Source organism: Leucopleurus acutus (genome assembly GCF_964270905.1).
Source record: "Leucopleurus acutus genome assembly, chromosome: 4".
NCBI lineage: Eukaryota > Metazoa > Chordata > Mammalia > Artiodactyla > Delphinidae > Leucopleurus > Leucopleurus acutus.
In genome coordinates this window covers 56,421,073-56,440,303 of record NC_139146.1, presented here as the reverse complement: position 1 = coordinate 56,440,303, position 19,231 = coordinate 56,421,073, and the positions used below count along the sequence as shown (strand labels likewise).

General features: G+C 43.8%; 1 protein-coding gene across 4 annotated transcripts in view; it reads right to left on the bottom strand.

Moving 5' to 3' along the window:
- Window positions 1-6,506, bottom strand: part of PCDH7 (protocadherin 7) — a gene marked incomplete at its 3' end in the record, with an annotated part of 405,888 nt that extends 399,382 nt beyond the window's left edge. For all 4 annotated transcript variants that reach the window (XM_082838601.1, XM_082838602.1, XM_082838603.1 and 1 more), the window contains exon 1: window positions 3,137-6,506. In XM_082838601.1, the coding sequence (XP_082694727.1) occupies window positions 3,137-6,310 (3,174 nt within the window). In that variant the 5' untranslated portion in view covers window positions 6,311-6,506. The remainder of the gene's footprint in view (window positions 1-3,136) is intronic.
- Between the last annotated feature and the right edge of the window lie 12,725 nt (window positions 6,507-19,231).

Genomic DNA, 19,231 nt, shown 5'->3' with positions numbered 1-19,231 from the left:
CTGCCTTCATTTCACAAGTCAAAAGCACAGCTGAACTTCCAGTTCACAAAACTTTAACAGCCACCAAGACCAGGTTTACCAAGTAAAGGGAGAATGAAATGGAATGGTGTACACTTAATGCTGTCAATGATCCCCATTTTTCTCAACTAGACAGATTATTTAGTTGAGAACAAGGGCTTTTGTTTGAATTGCAAAGGTATGAACTATGAAAACCTGGGCTACGTAATCAGTTTTCCTAATGTGTGAATTTCAGAAATAATTCCGGCATCTCTGCAACACATTATCTCCTAGATTCTGCCCAAGAGTAACTATAGAAGATTGATTTGAATGTCTCTAGAGCCTATGAAAACAAACCAAAAAGAAGGGGAGGGGGGCATTATTTACGAACTTTTATTTCTACAAAGCTGTTTAACTCATTATAATGTAACCATTAAGAGGACTTAGGAGCAACACTTCATACCAATTCTCATGAAGATAAGAACACTGTAAAAGACATCATTTCCATTATATCACAAGTAAAGAACTATGATAAGAAATTCAGGAAAAATATAAATTAAAAAACGCTTTACCTCAGATAAAATCTCATATTTTTAATTAATCCCTACTGTAAGAAATTAAAAGACAGCAACCCTCAAGATTTTCTTTAGATAAATTTGGCATTAAAAGGGAGAAATTATAAGAAAATGCTGCATTCTTTTTTTAATTTTATTTTTCAGTTTTAATCAAGGAAAATACATTTTGGCAATGTTTAAAAACTAAACGTAATATCTTTTAAAAATAAATATAGAAAATCATCTATCTACATTACAACAAAAATGAGAACAAAAAAGATCCTGTTTATTATGTGAGATGTCTAAACAGAACGTAACTTTGTAAATGGATCCCTTGTCTCCTGACAGCAATATTGAGGAGATGAAGCATATCAATTACTATTACTAATTACATTAAGGGGAGTGTATTTCATTTGCCTTTCTTTCATTTTAGGTCAGCTATTTATTGTGGTTAAAACTTTATTCATCTTTTGAATGCCTAACAACACAGAAGTTTTTCAAAGTCACTTTTAGCAAAGTGCATGGTTTATTTCAATGGCTTTGTAGTTTTTCTCTTCTGGTATATGGATGTCTTTGCTGAGTTAAGAGACTAACACCATACATTAGTTTATTTATAAGCATATCACTTTGCCTTTTAAACAGGATGCCACAACAGTCTTGATATTGGCTGTTTTAAATATTCAAGAATATAGAGCTAACCCCATTTGATGAGCTAAATAAAGCTTAATGACAGCACAGAACATAGGAAGTGGTTGCATAAAGTATCAATAAATCTGCCACTTGATATGTCTACTCAAAATTTTAAGATTACATAATTTAGAATGCCACAGGACAAAAAGTCCTATTAAGATGACAGTGGAGAAGTAAGTTTTCTGCAGAAAAATCTCTTCACATGCTTTTGCATAACACATTACCATTTTCTAAATAAATTTCTACAGATCTTTATTTGTGGGTGTTATTATAACTAACGTTATAAAAGTGCTGTTATTTTTAACTGGAATCGTCCTTGTTTACAAAACAGATAAAAGCACCAAAAACAAAACAAAAATCTTCTAGTTCCAGGTAAAGCAATAACACAACAACAGATATACTCTCCACTTGCTATATTTCAGTTTAAAAGAAATAACTCAGGCTCACGTGCATGAAAAGACATCTTTTTGAAAGTCATTTAATTCAGTGTAGTTCAAACCTGTGTTTTCTTGGATTGATTTGATAACTGGATATAAAAGCATGTTGTCTTTCTCCTTATCCAAATACCTACAGTAAACTACTATATATCAAAGACATTTCTTTAGAAAGTTGCTTTTTTTAAATTATGACAATAAAAATTAATATTTATCTCTTTTCTATAATATCTTTACTGAGCCCATCAATAACATCTTCAATGAGGCTATAAAATAACTTTTTTCTTTGCCTTAATTATTCTAAGATCTCACATTCCACATGCAAAACATATTTAATAGAAAAACTGTTATTGGATATTAATTGACAGACATAAATGTGTTTCTTGAGATGTTCTGGTGGTAAGAAATGTGTGACGTTTTATTAGCAGAGTTGCTACAGCTTTAGACACAGAATTTTCCAAAAGGTTTTTGTTTGTTGTGTGTCAAACCTTGATGGGCGTGAAAAGTAAACTTTGTGAGTTATACACACACACACACACACACACACACACACACACACACATATATTACATGAGCAAAACTTTCAAAAATAAATTTTATATTTTTTGAAGTTCACCTCAGAATACACTTTTTTTTTACTGTTGCCACATTTCACTGAATAATAACTGTGTCAAATATTCCATAAAGCCTTTATAGTCTCAGTATATCACAATGCACATCAAAATATTCTTGCACACACTGCATCAAACATGAACCTTTTTGTTGCTTGGCTTAAATAATAAATCGTTCATGTAATTTACTTTTGCTTATGAACTTTTATTACAGAATACAAATAATATAAAGGCCGACTGCATATCCTTATAGAAGCCTAATTGTATAGATACTTAAATAATAAAAATGTAGCTTTGCATGGTATTTGCATATCATTAAATACTCTAAGTCAGCATTTTGTCAAAGTAGTCAGTTTTTCAATATCTCGGACTTAGTACTTCATTTGCATAAATCAGCATCTGCTGATATATATAACATAGCTAAAACTTTTATAGTGCCCAATTTGCATAGACAGCAGAAGTAACTTTAGAAATTTTGTCTTTGGATACAATTATCCACTTAGTAGCACAAAAGAAAATAATTTCAGGTTAAAACTAGCCATCCAAACAATACTTACATATTTATCTGGAAACAGAGAATGTAGAACGAATTAGGATTGTCAAGTACTAAGAGAAGTGTAAAACACTGCCTACAGTGTTTTCTTTAGTAACTTAGTAAATTCTGGTATAACATGCAAAATACAGTGGTGTACCTTTTGTACATGGCCTCTACTAAATAAATGGTGTATGAACTACACCAACACTAAATTCCTGCTATTAAAACGTTAACTAGTAGCTTTAAGAGAGAAGACAAAACTTTGCAGAAGATGCTCTGTCTCAGATACTTAAATATATTTGGGATGCATCTTACCTGTTTGCTGTACTTGTTATTGGTTTGACAGCTGTACTCAGAGCAGTGATCTGATCCAATTGAAATGTTGTCTCCTGCTCCCACAAATGTGTTAGCTGGTGGTAGATCTTGTACGGCCTGGTGTTTTTTTCCTGCAGTTGGTGATTGGGGGTGAAGCTGGACAGTAGGCAATGGGGAACTAGATTTGTAATGCCTGGCCAGGTCAGGACTGCCAGGCCCACCGTTAACTGATCGGTATCGGCCCATGCTTGGGCTGTCTGACAGCTTCTCATTGACACTATCATACCTCTGTCCATTTGGTTTAGAAGCTTCTACAGTGACAATGCTGCTGTAGAGAGGCTGCTTAGATTTTTTGTTTCTCTTGTCCTTTTTAGGCTTTTTAGATTTGTCATGCTGTTGCGGTGTAAAAAAGTCTTCGTGATCTTTTTTGCCGGCTTCATAGCCATTTTTATTTTTGGACCGGCAATATCTTGCCATCACTACAATTAAGATGATTAGAATCACCGTCATAATTCCAGCAACAACCCCAATGACAATACTGAGTCTCTGTTTGCTTATTTCATAGCTGGGGTCACCGGCTATATCCTGGGTGAGTGGGGTGTGCAAACTTCTGGCTATCTGGGAGTCAATCACAGTTGCATTAGAAACACTTTCATTGACAAACACATGCACCAGAGTCGTGGTAGACTGGGAAGGCTGCCCACTATCATTCACTTGCACCACCAATCTGTGCAAGCCATAATGCTTTTGGGTGAGTTTCCCCACTAAGGAAACCACACCACTGGTGGAATCAATCTCAAACAGCTTGAAGGGATTCCCTCCCACAATGCTGTAGTTAAGGTCTGCATTGATACCATCATCGCTGTCTGTTGCCAACACCGTAGCTACTACTGTCCTGACATTACTTGAAGGTGGCAGTAAAGTGTAGGAAACGTTTCTGGGAAGGGTAACTGTGGGGGCATTGTCATTCTCATCCATCACAAAGAGAGAGACTGTAGCTGTTGCGGATCTGGGAGGATCTCCCCCATCCACAGCCTTGACTCTGAATGTGTATGTGGTCTGATGTTCCCGGTCAAAAGACATTGTGGAGTAAATGGTCCCCGTGTCATTTTCAATGGAAAAAATGTTACTGTTCTCCTCTATGTACAGACTCATCTCCGCATTGCGCCCCTTGTCAGCATCCATCACTGTGACCATTCCCACGGGACTGTTGGGCTGCAAGTTTTCTTTCACATAAAAGGTAAAGACGTCCTGCATAAACTTAGGGTCATTGTCATTCTTGTCAGCCACCTGCACAATCACTGTGGTGCTGCCCTGTAGCACCGGGATGCCTTTGTCTTTGGCGTTAACTTTAAACTCATACCTGTCAGTCTGCTCGCGGTCCAGCACCGTATTGACGAGGACGTCCCCAGAATCTGGGTCGATGGCAAAGATCCCCATCACGGAAGAGTCCAGCGAGTAGGCGATTTCAGCGTTTTTCCCGCTGTCTGCGTCTGTCGCCAGCACCGTGGCTACCCTCTCGCCAGGGATGTTGTTCTCGGGAAAATATACCTCCACCACCGACTGACCGAAGACGGGCGGGTTGTCATTGGTGTCTCCCACCTTGACAATCAGGGAGTTGTTGCTGGAGAGGCTGGGACTGCCCGAGTCCACCGCCACTATGACCACGTTGAACTCCCGGGTGGTCTCATAGTCTAAAGGGGCCGAGGTGTGCAGGAAGTACTTTTTCTTGTTCTGGTCGCCCTCTGTGTCACTGGCCGGCTTGAGTTGGAAGGGCACATCGCCCACCACGGTGCAGGTGACCACTCCGTTCTCGCCTTGGTCTCGGTCAGACACCTGTACCAGGGCGATGGGAGTGTCGACCAGAACGTCCTCGGCCACGTTGGCCACCCCGTCCTTTAGTGGGATACGCCCGATCTTGCGGATTTCAATGGACGGCACATTGTCGTTCTCGTCCTTGATATTAAGGACCACCGTGGCCTTGTCGGTCTTGGGGGGCTGCCCGCGATCGCGGGCCATGACGGTGAAGCGCAGCTGGTTCACTTCCTCGCGGTCGATACGGTGCAGGACACTGAGCCAGCCGGACGTCTCGTCGAGGCGCAGCAGGCGCCGCACGGACTCGGTAGCCGCCCCGAACACGTACTCGATCTGCCCGTTGACCCCCACGTCCAGGTCGGCGGCACGCAGCTGCAAGATGGGGGTCCCCGGGGCGCTGTTCTCCGCCAGGTCAGCCTCGTACACGCTCTTCTCGAAGCGGGGACTGTTGTCGTTCACGTCTGTGATAAGTACCCGCAGGATGGCCTGGGAGGAGCGAGGCGGGTCGCCACCGTCGCGTACACGCAGGGTCAACTCGTAGGAGTCTCGCTGTTCGCGGTCCAGCGCCCCCTTCACGATCAGCTGCGGCTGCTTTTCGCCATCCGGGGTGTCAGCCACCTGCAGTTCGAACACGCTGCTGCGGCCGCCGGTGCTGGTCCCGCCGCCGCCCTCTGGTGCGTCCAGCCGCCTCTTGGAACCACCCGGGCCGCCGCCGCTCGCGCCGTTCCCGCCGCCCCCGGGGTAGGGGGCGCTGTCTGCAGGCCCGGCGCGCCGGCCCTCGCCGCCGCTGCTGCCGCCCCCGGGTTCCTGAAGCAGCTCGTAGCGTTCGATGCCGTTGCGGCCGAAATCACGGTCGGTGGCAGTGGGCAGCAGGTAGAGAGTGCCCACTGGCCGGTTCTCCTCCACCGTGAGCGTGAGCACGGGCGACGGGAAGGTGGGCGTGTTGTCGTTGATGTCGAGCACGATGACCCGACCCTCGAACAGGTCCACCCAGCTCTGCGAGGGCCCGATCACCGACACCTCGAAGTCCAGGAAGCACTCGTTTTCGTCGAAGATCATCTGACACTGGGGTAGCTTCTCGCGGTCGATGCGCCGCTCGCTGGTACTCAGCTCGCCGGTGAGGTTGTCGATCTTCAGGTACTCCGAGCCCGACTCGAGGCTGAAAGTCACCTCACCGGAGCCGGTCACGATGCCCAAGTCCGAAGCGACGTTGCCGATGCGGACGTCTGCTGGGCCCTCCTCGGCCAGTCGGTACCGGAGGAGTTGCTTGGCGGCCGCCAGGCTTACCGAGAGCGGCAAGAGGAGACAGCAGCCCAGGCACCAGGCGCGCGCCCATCCCATGGTCCGCATCCTCAGCATCTTCTCCTGCTGCTGCTGCTACTGCTCCTTCTAATCACGGCCCCCTAGGCGCCCCCCTGCTCCGGGGCCGGTCGCCTGCCCTCCTCCCAGTCCTCTCCCCTCTCTGTGAAGGGAAGAAGCGAGAGGGAGAAAAGGGAGGGGGCAAGAGCAACGTCCAGAGTCGGCCAGGGGGGACCAGCGAAAGATCCTTCTTTTTTTTCCTCCTGCTTCCTCCTAAAGTTATTGTTTCATAATTCATGCAATGGGTGCTAATCGCCCGCTCGCCAGCCGCCGTTCAGTCGCAGTACTCACAGTTCACGGGACACTGAGCGCCGCGGACTCGGAGCCCGCCCCCCGCCCCCGCAGAGTCATCACCGCAACGCGCAGAGGATCCCGGGCTCCCGTCCCCGCTCTGTCGGATGGGGCCGGAACCGGTCTGTCAGGCCGGCGGTGGAGCCGGGAAGCAGCGGGGAGCGAGCCTGCAGCCTCCCCGCCTGCCAACCCCGCTCGTCTTTGCTGCTACTCGAGTTGCGTCCAATTCACGTTCCAGCCACTCACTCCAGACCCAGCTTCTGCTCCGGCTGCCCAGGCAAACGTGAGTCGCTTCCTGCACGAGGTGCTAGGGCTAGCAACAAGCCAGTCTCAACTCCGACTCCGCTCAGGCAGCGGCGGAGCCAGTCAACAGATCGAGAATGAAAAATCCCGGCAGGTCGCTTCGGGCACCGTGCAGTGGAGACGACACGAGTCACACAGCGGTCCGCTTCAGGGTTCCCCCCGCGCGCGGAAGAGCAGCCCGAGCCATCTTCAGGGACGCCCAGATAGTCAGTCCCTTCTCACCCCAGAGAGCTCGGGTTTCTCTTTTTTTCTTAACAACTCTGCGCAAGGTCATTAGTCACGAAGCCGCCGCCTGAAACCGCAGCAGCCTTTCGCCCGCGGGGGTGAAGGCTGAGCAGTGCGCACCGCGCGGTGCCCAAGTTTGGGTTCGCAGCCGCAGAGTCTGTGCCTTTCCTCACCTGCATTCGGCCCGCATGTCAGAGCACTGGGATCTGCAGCGCTGTGCGCGATTCAGGGAGGAGATTGCAGCCTCCCTCTCTCCCCGCTCTCTCTCGATCCCTCCCCTCCCTCCCTCTCTCCTCCTCCTCTCTCCCCCCTCCTCTCCCTTCCCCTTTCCCCTTCTCCCACTCCTCTCTCCTGCACGCTCCCTTCTCCTTTCTCCCAGTCCCAATGCAGGCAACTCGAGCTGAACTTGATCCCTATGCAGTTCAAAGGTGAGCAAACCAGGCTCGGTGCGCAGGCGAGGTTGGCCTGGCGAAAGACCCCAGCCGGGCTCTCCCAACGGCAGTTAACAAAGATGCCCAATTCTGTCCGGATTTCCGAAGAAAAGCAAAAGGCATGGGGGGTGGGGGAGGGGAGTCAGAGGCAGCTGCCAAGTAGCTTTAAAAAAAAAAAAGAAAGAAAGAAAAAATCCAGTTTGCCAAGGGGACAAAAAGTGCCAGTCGGTTGTTGCCTCGGAAGTGCCCTGGCACGGCGGGTGAATTCCGCAGTTGTCTCGTCCCCTTTGGTCTGGAGAGTGGTGCGGGCGCTCCCGCCGCCCCTTTGGCTGCCACGGCTCAAAGGCACTCAGTGGCAAGCGGGAAGCTCCCGCTCGCTAGCCGCGAGCCGGAAACCCGCAAGTTTGCCCAAAGTGGTGGTTGCTGCTGGGAGCTCACTGCCTCGCTCGCGGCTCAAGCATGTCCCTGACGCTGCTGCTGCTGCTGCGGCGGCGGCAGTAGCAGCGGAGCCGCGGAAACTACACACTAGCAGTGAAGGAGGGAGGAGTACCGGGGGGAGGAGAAAGGAGGGAGCCGTAGCCAGCCGCCCCGCTCCGGAAAGCCCAGCTTCAGCTCCGGGGGCCACTCCAAGTGTGCACAACCCCATCAAGTCCCCCATAAGCCAAAACTTGCCCCTCCCCCTCCCCGGCGAGTGCAGCCGCTGCGTTCTGGGGGGAACTTGCTTTCCCTCCCTGGGGCTGGTAAATTTCCTTCTCGCTCTGACTAATGCCGAGTGTGTGTGTAAGAGCGCCGGGAGTGTGTCAGCAAACGTTTCTCCTTCTCCCCCTTCTCAGATGATGTTCCCCACCTCCCGAAGTGTCTCTGGTTCGCGAATTAGCATCTTGGTTAAGGCTTGGTCGGCTGTGGCTTCGGGGACCCCGCGTGCACCCAGGGAGCCACGCTGGTGTTCTGAGAAACCATGATGGGCTGCAGTGGTTAAGAGAGAACAGCGAACTCCAGAGAGTGGTAGAGGGATCCTTTTTTGGGAGCGCAGAGTTAGGAGGGCTCGGGTTGGCGGGGGGGCGCGGCTGTCTTTGTTTAAATGCTTGGTATCCCTGTCGTCGCGCTTGCTTACGGGGGTAGACCGTGTGTGTGCGCGCGCTTGGGTAATAAACACATGTTGGAAGCCTCGATATTATTTTCTGAGCAGAAAACTGCAGCCTTTAGTAACTGGCAAAGTGTAGCGTCACCTATCTGGATAAAAGGGAAATAAACTTTAATGGCAACTTTGTGTACGTAAGTGTCCCTAGTTCCTTTTCTCTCCTTCTTTTGACTTTGTGCCACTTGATCGTACATGGTATTCCCCCACGCGAGGCTTCCCCAGTTTTCAGTCACGGCCACCGCAGCCCGCCTCATCGAATCTCAATTTTGGTCGTGTTTTCTGAAGTGCAGCCAGTTACTCTTCATTTATTTCAGCGGCTGTTAAACAAGGGGGCCCAGCCAGGATTGGGGGGGCGGCTTTAGGTGGGCAGGAGATATCTGGAGAGAATTCTTTCCACCTCAAAAAAGAAAAGGGGCTACTGCTAGGTTTTGGTTGGTCCTCAGCTGGTCTGCACAATTTATAGGCATTGAAGGGCCTCCTCTTAAAGGAAAATTTAAAGCGAAAAGAAGCAAAGAGAAAGAAAGACGTCCAGAGTGGGTACTCTGCTTTTACGAGACCTATGTGAGGCGGCAGCATGATTTAAAGAAGACAAACACCAATAAAGTCTACGAGCAGTTGTAGCGCGCGGTTGTTTAGGCGGGTGCAGCCAGGAGGAATGGGGGAGGGGCGGCAGAGATTTCCAAGCATTCCCTATGGGGGACCGTAAAGGTGCGGAGGAAGGAAGCGTGTGTGGTATGTGCCAGGGAGCGGGCGGGTATTTTCCAGTCTGCTAAAACAGCAGCACTCTGGGGGTAGCGGCTCCTCCTCCGAGGCCAGGCCGGGAAGGCGGCCTTCCCGCTCCTCTTCCCCATCCCCTATCCCCCACTTCCTACCCTCTCGCCGCCACCAGAGCCTCTCCGCTCTGTATCTGCAACATCAGCGAGAACAGCCCGGCGCGCAGACTCAGTGCGTACCGCCGCAGTCTGAAGTCGGGGGGCGGGGGGCGGGCGCCGCAGCGCCCCAGAAGCCGGCTAAGTGTCAGTAATGCCAAATTCCCCTTATATCTGGCAAACTCTGGTTAATCAAAACGCCTGCCTCCCTGCGACACCCAGTTCCATTTTTCCAGCGTCCAAGGCGGAAGACTGAAGCCAGTCCACTCCGCGGCCTTGCGCCCGCGCGTTCCACTACGCGGCAATATGGTGCAGTGCACTCACTCCCCTCGCCGCCTTCACTAAGATTTTGCAAACTTCAGGCAGCCGCATGGGCAGAGACGTTGTGTACTCCCTCTTGCCTCGCCAGTCCATAAACTTGAACAAGCCCCTGCACATCTTCAAACATTCGCCCGCCGCTGCGGCGCGCAGTCTCCAGGCGCGCACCAGCGAAGGGCTAAAGAGTGAGCGACTTTTCCCCAGCGCGCTTAAATTTCCTTCCCAGTTGAACGGAGGTGGGGGGCGGGGGGAGAGCTCGTCCTTCACAGCGGAGTGGTTTCCTCATTGCAAGCGGGAGGTAGTCTCCAGCCCGCCCTTCTTACTCTCATCCCTACCAACTCCGCCGCCAAGCCAAACCAGCGTGGGAAATGGGTGCGACGTGTGCTGCATGGAGAATTGCGCGGCCAGACTGCTGAGGCCTTGAAGCCTTCTGGACTTCCTCCCTCCCCCCACGGTCCCCGGCTCCGACCTTTACGCCGGAGCAGCCAGGAGTGTTGGCAGATTTGCCTAGCCGTTTGGTTCTTGGGAAATGGAACGGAATGGGCGGGGTGGGGTTGTGGGCGAGGTGAGGGGAGCCCTCGGGGTGCCTTGCCGCGTCCGGATCTCCCAGTCCTCCCTCTTCCGCCCCCTGTCTAGGGACTAACACTCCAACTCCAGCCTCCAGCCGGCGCGGAGGATGAATGGAGGCGAGATGCCGTCTTCCCCACCCCCGCCCCATTTCCGCAGTCTTAGAGCCAGTGTCTCAATTTCATTAAACGCAACCGGGGGGACTAAATCCCCCCCGGTACAAGACCTCACCAAGGGAATATGATATCCGGCTTCGCTCCCACCCACAAACCCCGCCCGGCTTTTCAGACCCGAGGCTGCGTTTATCTTCTCAACCTGAAAGGGTTCAGAAGGAAATGGGATCGAAAGTGTAACCGGCTGCAATAAATTAAAGAGACCGCTGCTGCTACTGCTACTTTTGCGGCCAGAATTGAAGAGAGGAAACGAGATCAGTGTCCTAAAACCTTAGTTCCTCAGATAGGACGTCATCGCTTGTATGAACCAAAATGTTTGAGAGACTTTGAAATGTTGGGGATGTTTGTTTTTGTTTCTTTTTTCCTTTTTTTTTGTTTTAGGACAATAAAAAGAAATGTCCCTTTGAAACCTAGGTTAAAAAAGAAAATTGATTATAGAAATACCATCCCATTCTAATAGACATTTTATAAAAGCTCGGCCAACGATTTTTTTCCATGCCAAATATTTTAGCCTAACTTACAATATCCGGTAGTTTTTGGTTTTACTTTTTAAATATACCAACTAAGCTTGCTTACTTGAAACTACTTTGCAGTTAAAACATTTCAGTGGCTGAGCTGAAAAATAGCATTCAGGATCCGTGATGTAGTTTAAGCCTCAAGAAGAGACAGGAAGCGGAATAACAACAACAAAAGTTTATGGGTTAGAATGAATTACAAAGAAGTAGGTGTCGGAGATATAATCTCTGGGGGGCTTTCATTTATTATAGACGCTGTATTTACGATAATACAAGAAAAAGGTTAAATACAGTAAACATGATAGCCAGTTCTGGAAAGAAATGTAAAGCAGTTTGACGGGAAGGGAGAAAGTGACTCAAGAACGCCACCAAGGGACAAACTGAGGAAATGACACCCCTACATCCTCAAATTCATTGACCTTTCATCTTTTTCAAAAGGGTCATCTGTATCCAATTACATAGGTGTAAAGTTTTTGAACTCTTTACGATCAATCATTTCTCCAACTACTTCTGTTAAATTTGATATTTTAGTCTTCTTTCTCTAAATAATTATCAAAAATGACGTCCCTTAAACCTATAACATTTCAAACAGTAAATATAACCATTGTCTTACAGCAAGTATGATTCTGATTCTTGGGACTGAGAAACTATAGGCATATTTTGCAGTCTTAAATACACACTTGTAGTATTAAAATGTGTAGTAGACTGAAATGGCTAAATTATTCATTGCAGTAACAGACTTTTTGATGGACATTAAAACTCAGCAGTTTAAATACGGAAACCACAGATTTCCTTTTAAGCAGGTAGTAACTGCTTGCATCAGTGGTTATTTAATTGGTCTCCAGCCAAGAAATAAAACAAGTTGTACTGTTTAAACCATGAAATCATGTAATGCAAAGCCATATATTGCAATATATCAATACAAGAACACAAGCTACGAACTAAACTGATTCATACTGCCTATTTGGATGACTATTAAACATTTCCATAAGGCTAGTATAAAAACTCTGGTTGAAGAGAAAGAAATTCATGAAAATAATTTTGAGTTTATCTAAATATTAATTTATAGGCTGTGTGGTTTACTGATTTAAATGCAATGTTTTTGGTTTTAAAGTGACACCTGGTAGAAATAATCTTCACTTTAAGTTTAGCACAGATTGAGAGATTTTTATTTTTGATTTCTAGAGTTTTAAATGCCAAAATATATGCAATAAAGCGTAGATTTACAATTTATGTGATATATATATATATATATATATATATATAGCCAGTTACTATAACTGATGAACACATTGCCTTTTAATTACAAGATAATTTGTGGATTTTTTCCAACTTTACACTAATTTTTATACATTTGGAAAAATCTAAACTTAGGAAAAGAGTATCTAGCAAAATCTGGGTGAATTTTTGGGAAAAAGACCCTTGATAGTTTAAAACAGTATATCCTATTATTCGTGGCCATCTGAAGCAGTTCCCTGTCACTATCTATGGTAAAAATTGAACATTACAATGCCCTTTGCAGGGACTTGAGACATTTGGCATTTCTTTACTACCATGGCAGGATATGTCAAATGCTGCTGTGAATAATGACCTCTAAGCTAGATAATATACTAAGGGTTTCAGGGAAAAAAAATCTCATTATAATGGCTTGTATGAATATAATACTCAAATAAATGACCTTGCTTGTACTAAGAATTCTTGAAAGTTATGAATTAGCTTTATAAGTTTTAGCCCCTATGTTGACCTGTGCTAACTAGATCACTTCTTGTGTTAATTACCAGTACCAGGTGGTACAAAACTTCACTCAATCAAGTTTAACCCACTGTACTCAGAAAATACAAAATGTAGTATGTTTCTAGGGTGGGTAATATAGTAAATCTGACTGACCACTTTAGCAGCAATTAATTTTCCAATGATAGATGCTGATCTTTATATGGTAATCCCTGGGACCTTTCCCCAAATATTTCTGACTTCTGGACCTAGGGTAGGATTACTCTTTTGGCCCCCTTGTGGCTAGATGAGGCCATTGACTAAGTCTGGGCAACCCTGAGCAGAAGTGGAAGTTCACTTCCGAAAGGAACATGGATGGCTAAAATGAAATCATTGTTCAACTCTGTCAGTCACACAGATTATTAAGCTGACCTAGGACCAATACCTGGAAACCATCAATACATTTCAGACCCACGTTGATTTTGGAAAGCAGTAGTATGTTCTAAATGCTTGTTTCAGCACTTATTTGATGAATTATACAAGTAAAGCTGGATTAAAAGGCCTACCAAATAGACAATATGGGTTTCAACTATAATCCCTATAAATCAGCAGTTGTTCTATTTAGTCACAGGTGGAGATGCAAGTTCCAATGCAAGGCAAGTTTTTGCTATTTACGTAAAGCTATATAAATTTGTACCTGGTGATTTTCAACATTAGCAAACATATTTTACTCTTTTCCCCTCATAACTGGTGTAGCATTTTAACAGTTTGAACAGGACTTTGATAAAGTATTGTTGATGCACAGTGAGTTGGAAAGATAATATTGATTCTTTGTACTTACGGTTATTGTTTTTATTTCTTGTTTTGGCTGTGTAGCTGATTTTCAGTTTTGTCTCCAAACGACTAGACTAAAAAAAAAAACAAACAAACACTATATGGATATAATTAGAAGCTTTTGATTTGGCTGACTTATGAATAACATATTAAGTGTTTTGGTGCATTATTAAACAAATAGCTGTGATTAGTAACAGTATATATCATCAACAGTATATATCTGAATTCAGCACTGAGAGGTTTACTAGATCTTTCTGTTTTTGAGTGTTTCCTTGTTTCTCTCTCCAGATGTTAGCCTGATCATATCTGACTATTTGGAGGAAAGAAATAGTACCTATCCTTGTCTTTTCAATGACATCTGATATAAAGCTTCCTTTGTCATCTAACAAGTGGGAAGCTTTGCTTCTATCTTCCTTGTGAAACAGATTTATTTAAAACATAGGAGAGAGGGTGAAAAAAACATACGGGAAACTTAAAAAGGTATCACTGAAACTAAGGTAACGTCCCAGTTTCTGTTTTATTTTGCCCTATAAAATCGCATTTTGCAAAGGTCTATAAACCAATATTGCCTTCAACTACCAAAAGTTACTCTTTAGGCATCCCTGTCAGTGTTCCTCAGTTTCTGAATTACTCCCTTGGGCAGACTTAATGTGATGCTAAGGAATCTCAAGCTTTCAGGGTCTCTCACTTGCACCAACATTTTCCAAGACCTTGGGGTGAGGGGGGCGGTGCAATAATATGTTTACACAGTCACATGTTTTTGAAATTTTCAAGAGTAAGAATTTTAAGCGCAATAGGTTAATAACACTGCTTCCTTCCTGTTCAATATCCTCTGTCAAACTTCTTGTTTAAATGGTGTTAGAGAGCCCCAGGCATTTTGGAGATCTAGTTAAGGGAAAGCTGAGATGGGGATACATTTAATGTGGGTGTGTTAAGAATGTATTTTTATGGATTTACAGTCTCTTTCATTCATAGTCATTTCTAACAACCGTGGTACAGATTTGCTTCCAAGAATTTGACATCCACTGCACCAGCTTGCCTTGTGTGGTGGCACAAAGGTTCAGTGCCAGAGATTCTAAAGTAATGAAATATCCCCCAGTGTGGGTTCCTGGAAATATATGGGTGGTGAAGTGGAATCAAGGCTTAAGTGTGTGGAGACAGAAAAAAAGTCTGTAGAAAGTTCTTCTAATTATTAGGCATAAAATTCCAAGTGGAGAATGTGCTTCTCATTGACATCTAATTAAAACAAAAATTCTCTCTTGTAGGAATTACTCAATAAGGCAGAAGATGTACACTATTCTTTTGATTGTGTGTGTGTGTGCAATTTCTAAGCAGAAATTGTACAACTACAGAATTTATCAGAGTCCCTGTGTTTGAGGGAACAAATATGCAGCAATACTGCAGAGTCAGTGTGTGTGTAGTTGGGTGACTTTTGCATCCCAGTGTATTGGAGTTAGCACATCTGAAACATCTTTTTCTGACAAAGTCTGGCACTTGAACATGAAATGGCACACCCTGTATCCACCAATGCAATAAAGATACCCTAAAGAAACAAATGTTTCAGTGACAAACTCTTACTGTAAACTATTCATCAATATGTCAAAGGATGTTTTATTTATTCAATTATCAAGTTTAATACAGTGCAGTAACACTTAAAAATCTATTTCAATTGCTCTTCTGTATGCCTAATTTCAGATTGAACATATATATCATTTTTTCAGAAGTCTTGATCATACCAAAGTTCAAAAACGTAGTATTATAGGCATATGTCATCAGTCCATTTATTAGTTAATAAGTTATGGGTTTGGGGAGACATTGTGATACTTTTTTTTATTTGTCAGATCTATAAAATGTGGAATTTCTTATAATTTATGATTTTTAAATAGATATTTATTTTGTAACTATTTTGGTATCTTACTCTATATACTTTTTCTTAAGGAAGGCTACCCAAATTATGTAAAGTTTACAAAACCTGATTCTGTCCTTGCATTTAATAATTAAGAGCATAGATAGAGAGTGGTTTAAATGAGTAAAACATGGACAGCAGAGAATCCCCCAAATCATAAATTCAATTCTGCAAAATAAACAAATGCTACGACTTTAAATAATCTAATTTATAGATAAATACTGCTTAATGGTATTTTCCTAAGGACAGAAATCATATTGCTATAATAAATTATTTTTGGACCAGATTGTTGGTGCTGGAAGTTGTTCAACTGGTAGCATGGTGAGAAAGAGTTGGGCAAAGTATTTGGAAATAAAGAAACTGGTTTTGAATTCCAAGACCTCTACTTTGGACCTCTGTGATTTTTGATGACTCTCCCTGAACCCTGATATTTCATCATTTAATTCAACTAATCCAACATGTATTTAAATTCTTTTTCATATCAGCCCCTGTGCCAGATTTTGAACATAAGTAAAGTCCAATACTTGCCTTTAAATAGCTCATATTTTAATTCTGTCTATATAATGGGAACAGCAAATCACCTTTTCGGTTGCTGTGGGTAGTAAATATGATAATTTCATAAGAGAACCTAATACTGCCCAGAACAAATTAAATTCTTAACAAAAGTTATTTTTCCTTTATTTTTCCTAATGCTCTTCTGAGAACTTAGGGTTGAGTATCCTAGATTTTTCAGAATCTTCATTTCTGTTTTGTATGCATTTTCATAGTTTAGAATTGGAGCCATTTACACTTGTATTGCTCTTCATTTGTTCAGCGGTCAGCAAGCTATAGTCTGTAGGCCAAATCTGGCCCTTGGCTTGCTTTTGTATGGCCCCCTGTGTTATGAATTTTTTTTTTTTAATACCTTCAAAGGGTTGTTAAAAACAAAAGAAAAAGAATATAGGACAGGGACACAACATGTGGCCAGGAAGGCCTAAATTATTTACTATCTGACCATTAACAGAAAAAGTTTTCTGATGGTTTTTTGGAATATCAATTTCATGAGTATAATGACAATACTGAAAAATACAGTATTTCATGTTCCATGTGAGAAAGGAGCTACTGCAATATGTAAGTGCACAGATGGAACGTATGTTGCTAAGCGCCATGTGTAAAGCTCCATATCCATAAAGCTCTAACTCAAGTATACCCAATGTCACATTACATAATCCATATGCATAACGATACACTTTCATCATAACACAAAGAATTCACAGTGTACCTTGTAATTATGGTCATTCCTCTTACTGAGAGGTTGATTCTCTGTTCCCTCTCCTTGAATGTGGGCAGATTATGTGACTGGTTTTACCAATAGTACACAGTGGAAGTAACACTGTGCCAGCTCCTATCCCTTGGAGCACTCTCATGGAAGCTGTAAACTACCACTTAAGAAGTCTAATTACCCTGTGACCACCATGCTGGAGAGGCCTCATGGCATGTGGGCACTATAGGTGACAGTCTCAGCTGGACCTTGACTTTCAGTCACCCCTCCAAGGCACCAGACATACCAGTCAAGCCATCTGGAACCCTTTAGATCAGTCCATCTGACAACTGAATACCACTGAGTGGTTGACACCATAGCCGGCACCATATGGAGCCAATGAATCACCCACCTGAGCCTTGCACAAATTTTGACCCACAAAAGTTGGGTGAAATATTAATAAAAGTTTATTATTTTAAGCCACTATTGTTTCAGGGTGTTTGTTACCTAGCAATAGATGGCTGGAACATGAGAATTCTGTTTGCAAATTTAACAGACGCTGAATGTCAGCACCAGATTTAATAATGATAATTGTTATCATATTGTGGCTCATCTGTGTGCCAGACACCATTCTCAACACATTTCATAAGGTTATCATTTAACCTATGAAGATTATTGTTTAATATAATATACCTATAAAGTTATTACATTACAGAGATTATTTTTTATGTAGAACTGAAGAGGATACTGAGACTTAAGGAGGTTAAATTTCCTAATAACCCTGTGAAGTTATTAGATTATGGGGATGATTTTATCCATAGTAAGATGAGGACACTGAAACTTAAAGAGGTTAAGGAGGTTAAGTAATGAAAAGATATCACAGGTATTAAGTGACTGAGGCTGGGGGGATCCAATTTAGTTCATTCATATTTGAAAACTCTTGCTCTGATATATTATAAATAATACCTTATATTATGATGGAGAACTGATCTAATTAATTTATAGAGTTTTACCCATAAGCAGACTCACCAAACACCTTTCTTGTTTATATACTTCATTTAATTAATCTTACGTGGTTCTCTCTTGTAAAAATCTGTCTTCAGTGTAACTGATTTTTTTTTTTTTTTTTTTTTTTTTTGCGGTACGCAGGCCTCTCACTGTTGTGGCCTCTCCCGCTGCGGAGCACAGGCTCCGCGGCCATGGCTCACGGGCACAGCCGCTCCGTGGCATGTGGGATCTTCCCGGACCGGGGCACGAATCCATGTTCCCTGCATCGGCAGGCGGACTCTCAACCACTGCGTCACCAGGGAAGCCCAGGGTAACTGATTTTAACTGACAGTCTGCTCATAGCTCTCTGGACTGAAACATAGAATAGGGCTGTATTTAAATGTACCTATCTCCCTTATGACAGATCAAAGCAAGTATGTCATTTGTTCCTAACTTTCAAGGGCCCTTCATTTAATTCAGAATGTTTTGATGGAAATATTCAGTCCAAGGAGCTTTATTTCCAAAGATGACACACAGTCAATATTTATGGAAAAATCCCATGCATTGATATTTCATTTCTGCTTCACTGTAATGTTTTCGTTACTTTTATGATCCATGCCACAAAATATTGTTATAGTGTGTTAAGCCACAGTATGGTAGCAATTATCATTATCTTGGTATTTTCACAAAGAGGCCCTCTTTAAGACGATTATTGATCATCTAATTTTTGTCTGTAGAGCACCATTTTGTAACAATGATCAGAGCAATTGGTAATATTAACTAAGCACTTATGGTATACCAAGGACAATTCTAGGCTCTTTACACATATTAAATTAATAAATAGTCCAATGGATTAATATTCATAACCCCCTCAAATTGTATGTAATTTATGCTTTTTGTACTTATTTTGATCCTCCATCTTCTATTATGGCCTTGACCTTCATTACATGCCTGAAGGATCGACAAGTAATATGACAAGAACTTTACTACAAACTAGGAGTGTCTTCATAAGTGGACTAAATTACTGTGCTAGTCATTTTTTGTTATTCACCAAAGGGCATTCCTGACTACATTCAAGCATAGGAAGGACTATACTTCTATATATCTAGAAGTCAGGGTGGCCATGGGAATTGCATTGGTCAAGGACATATAAACAGAAATGATATGGGTCTTCTCCTGGTGGAGGCATTTAAGAGCCAGCACACAGTGCTCCATCTTTTCTTCCTTAACATTATATTAGTGTTCTCTAGAGAAACAGAGCATATATAATATGGGAAGGAGAGGGGGAGGAGGAGGGGGAGGGGGAGGGGGAGGGAGAGGGGACACCAGAAGAGCCCATGGCATAAATTCTATTCTAAAATTAGCACACTCAACCCAAGAAGAGCTGATGTTTCAGTCTGAGTCCCAAGCC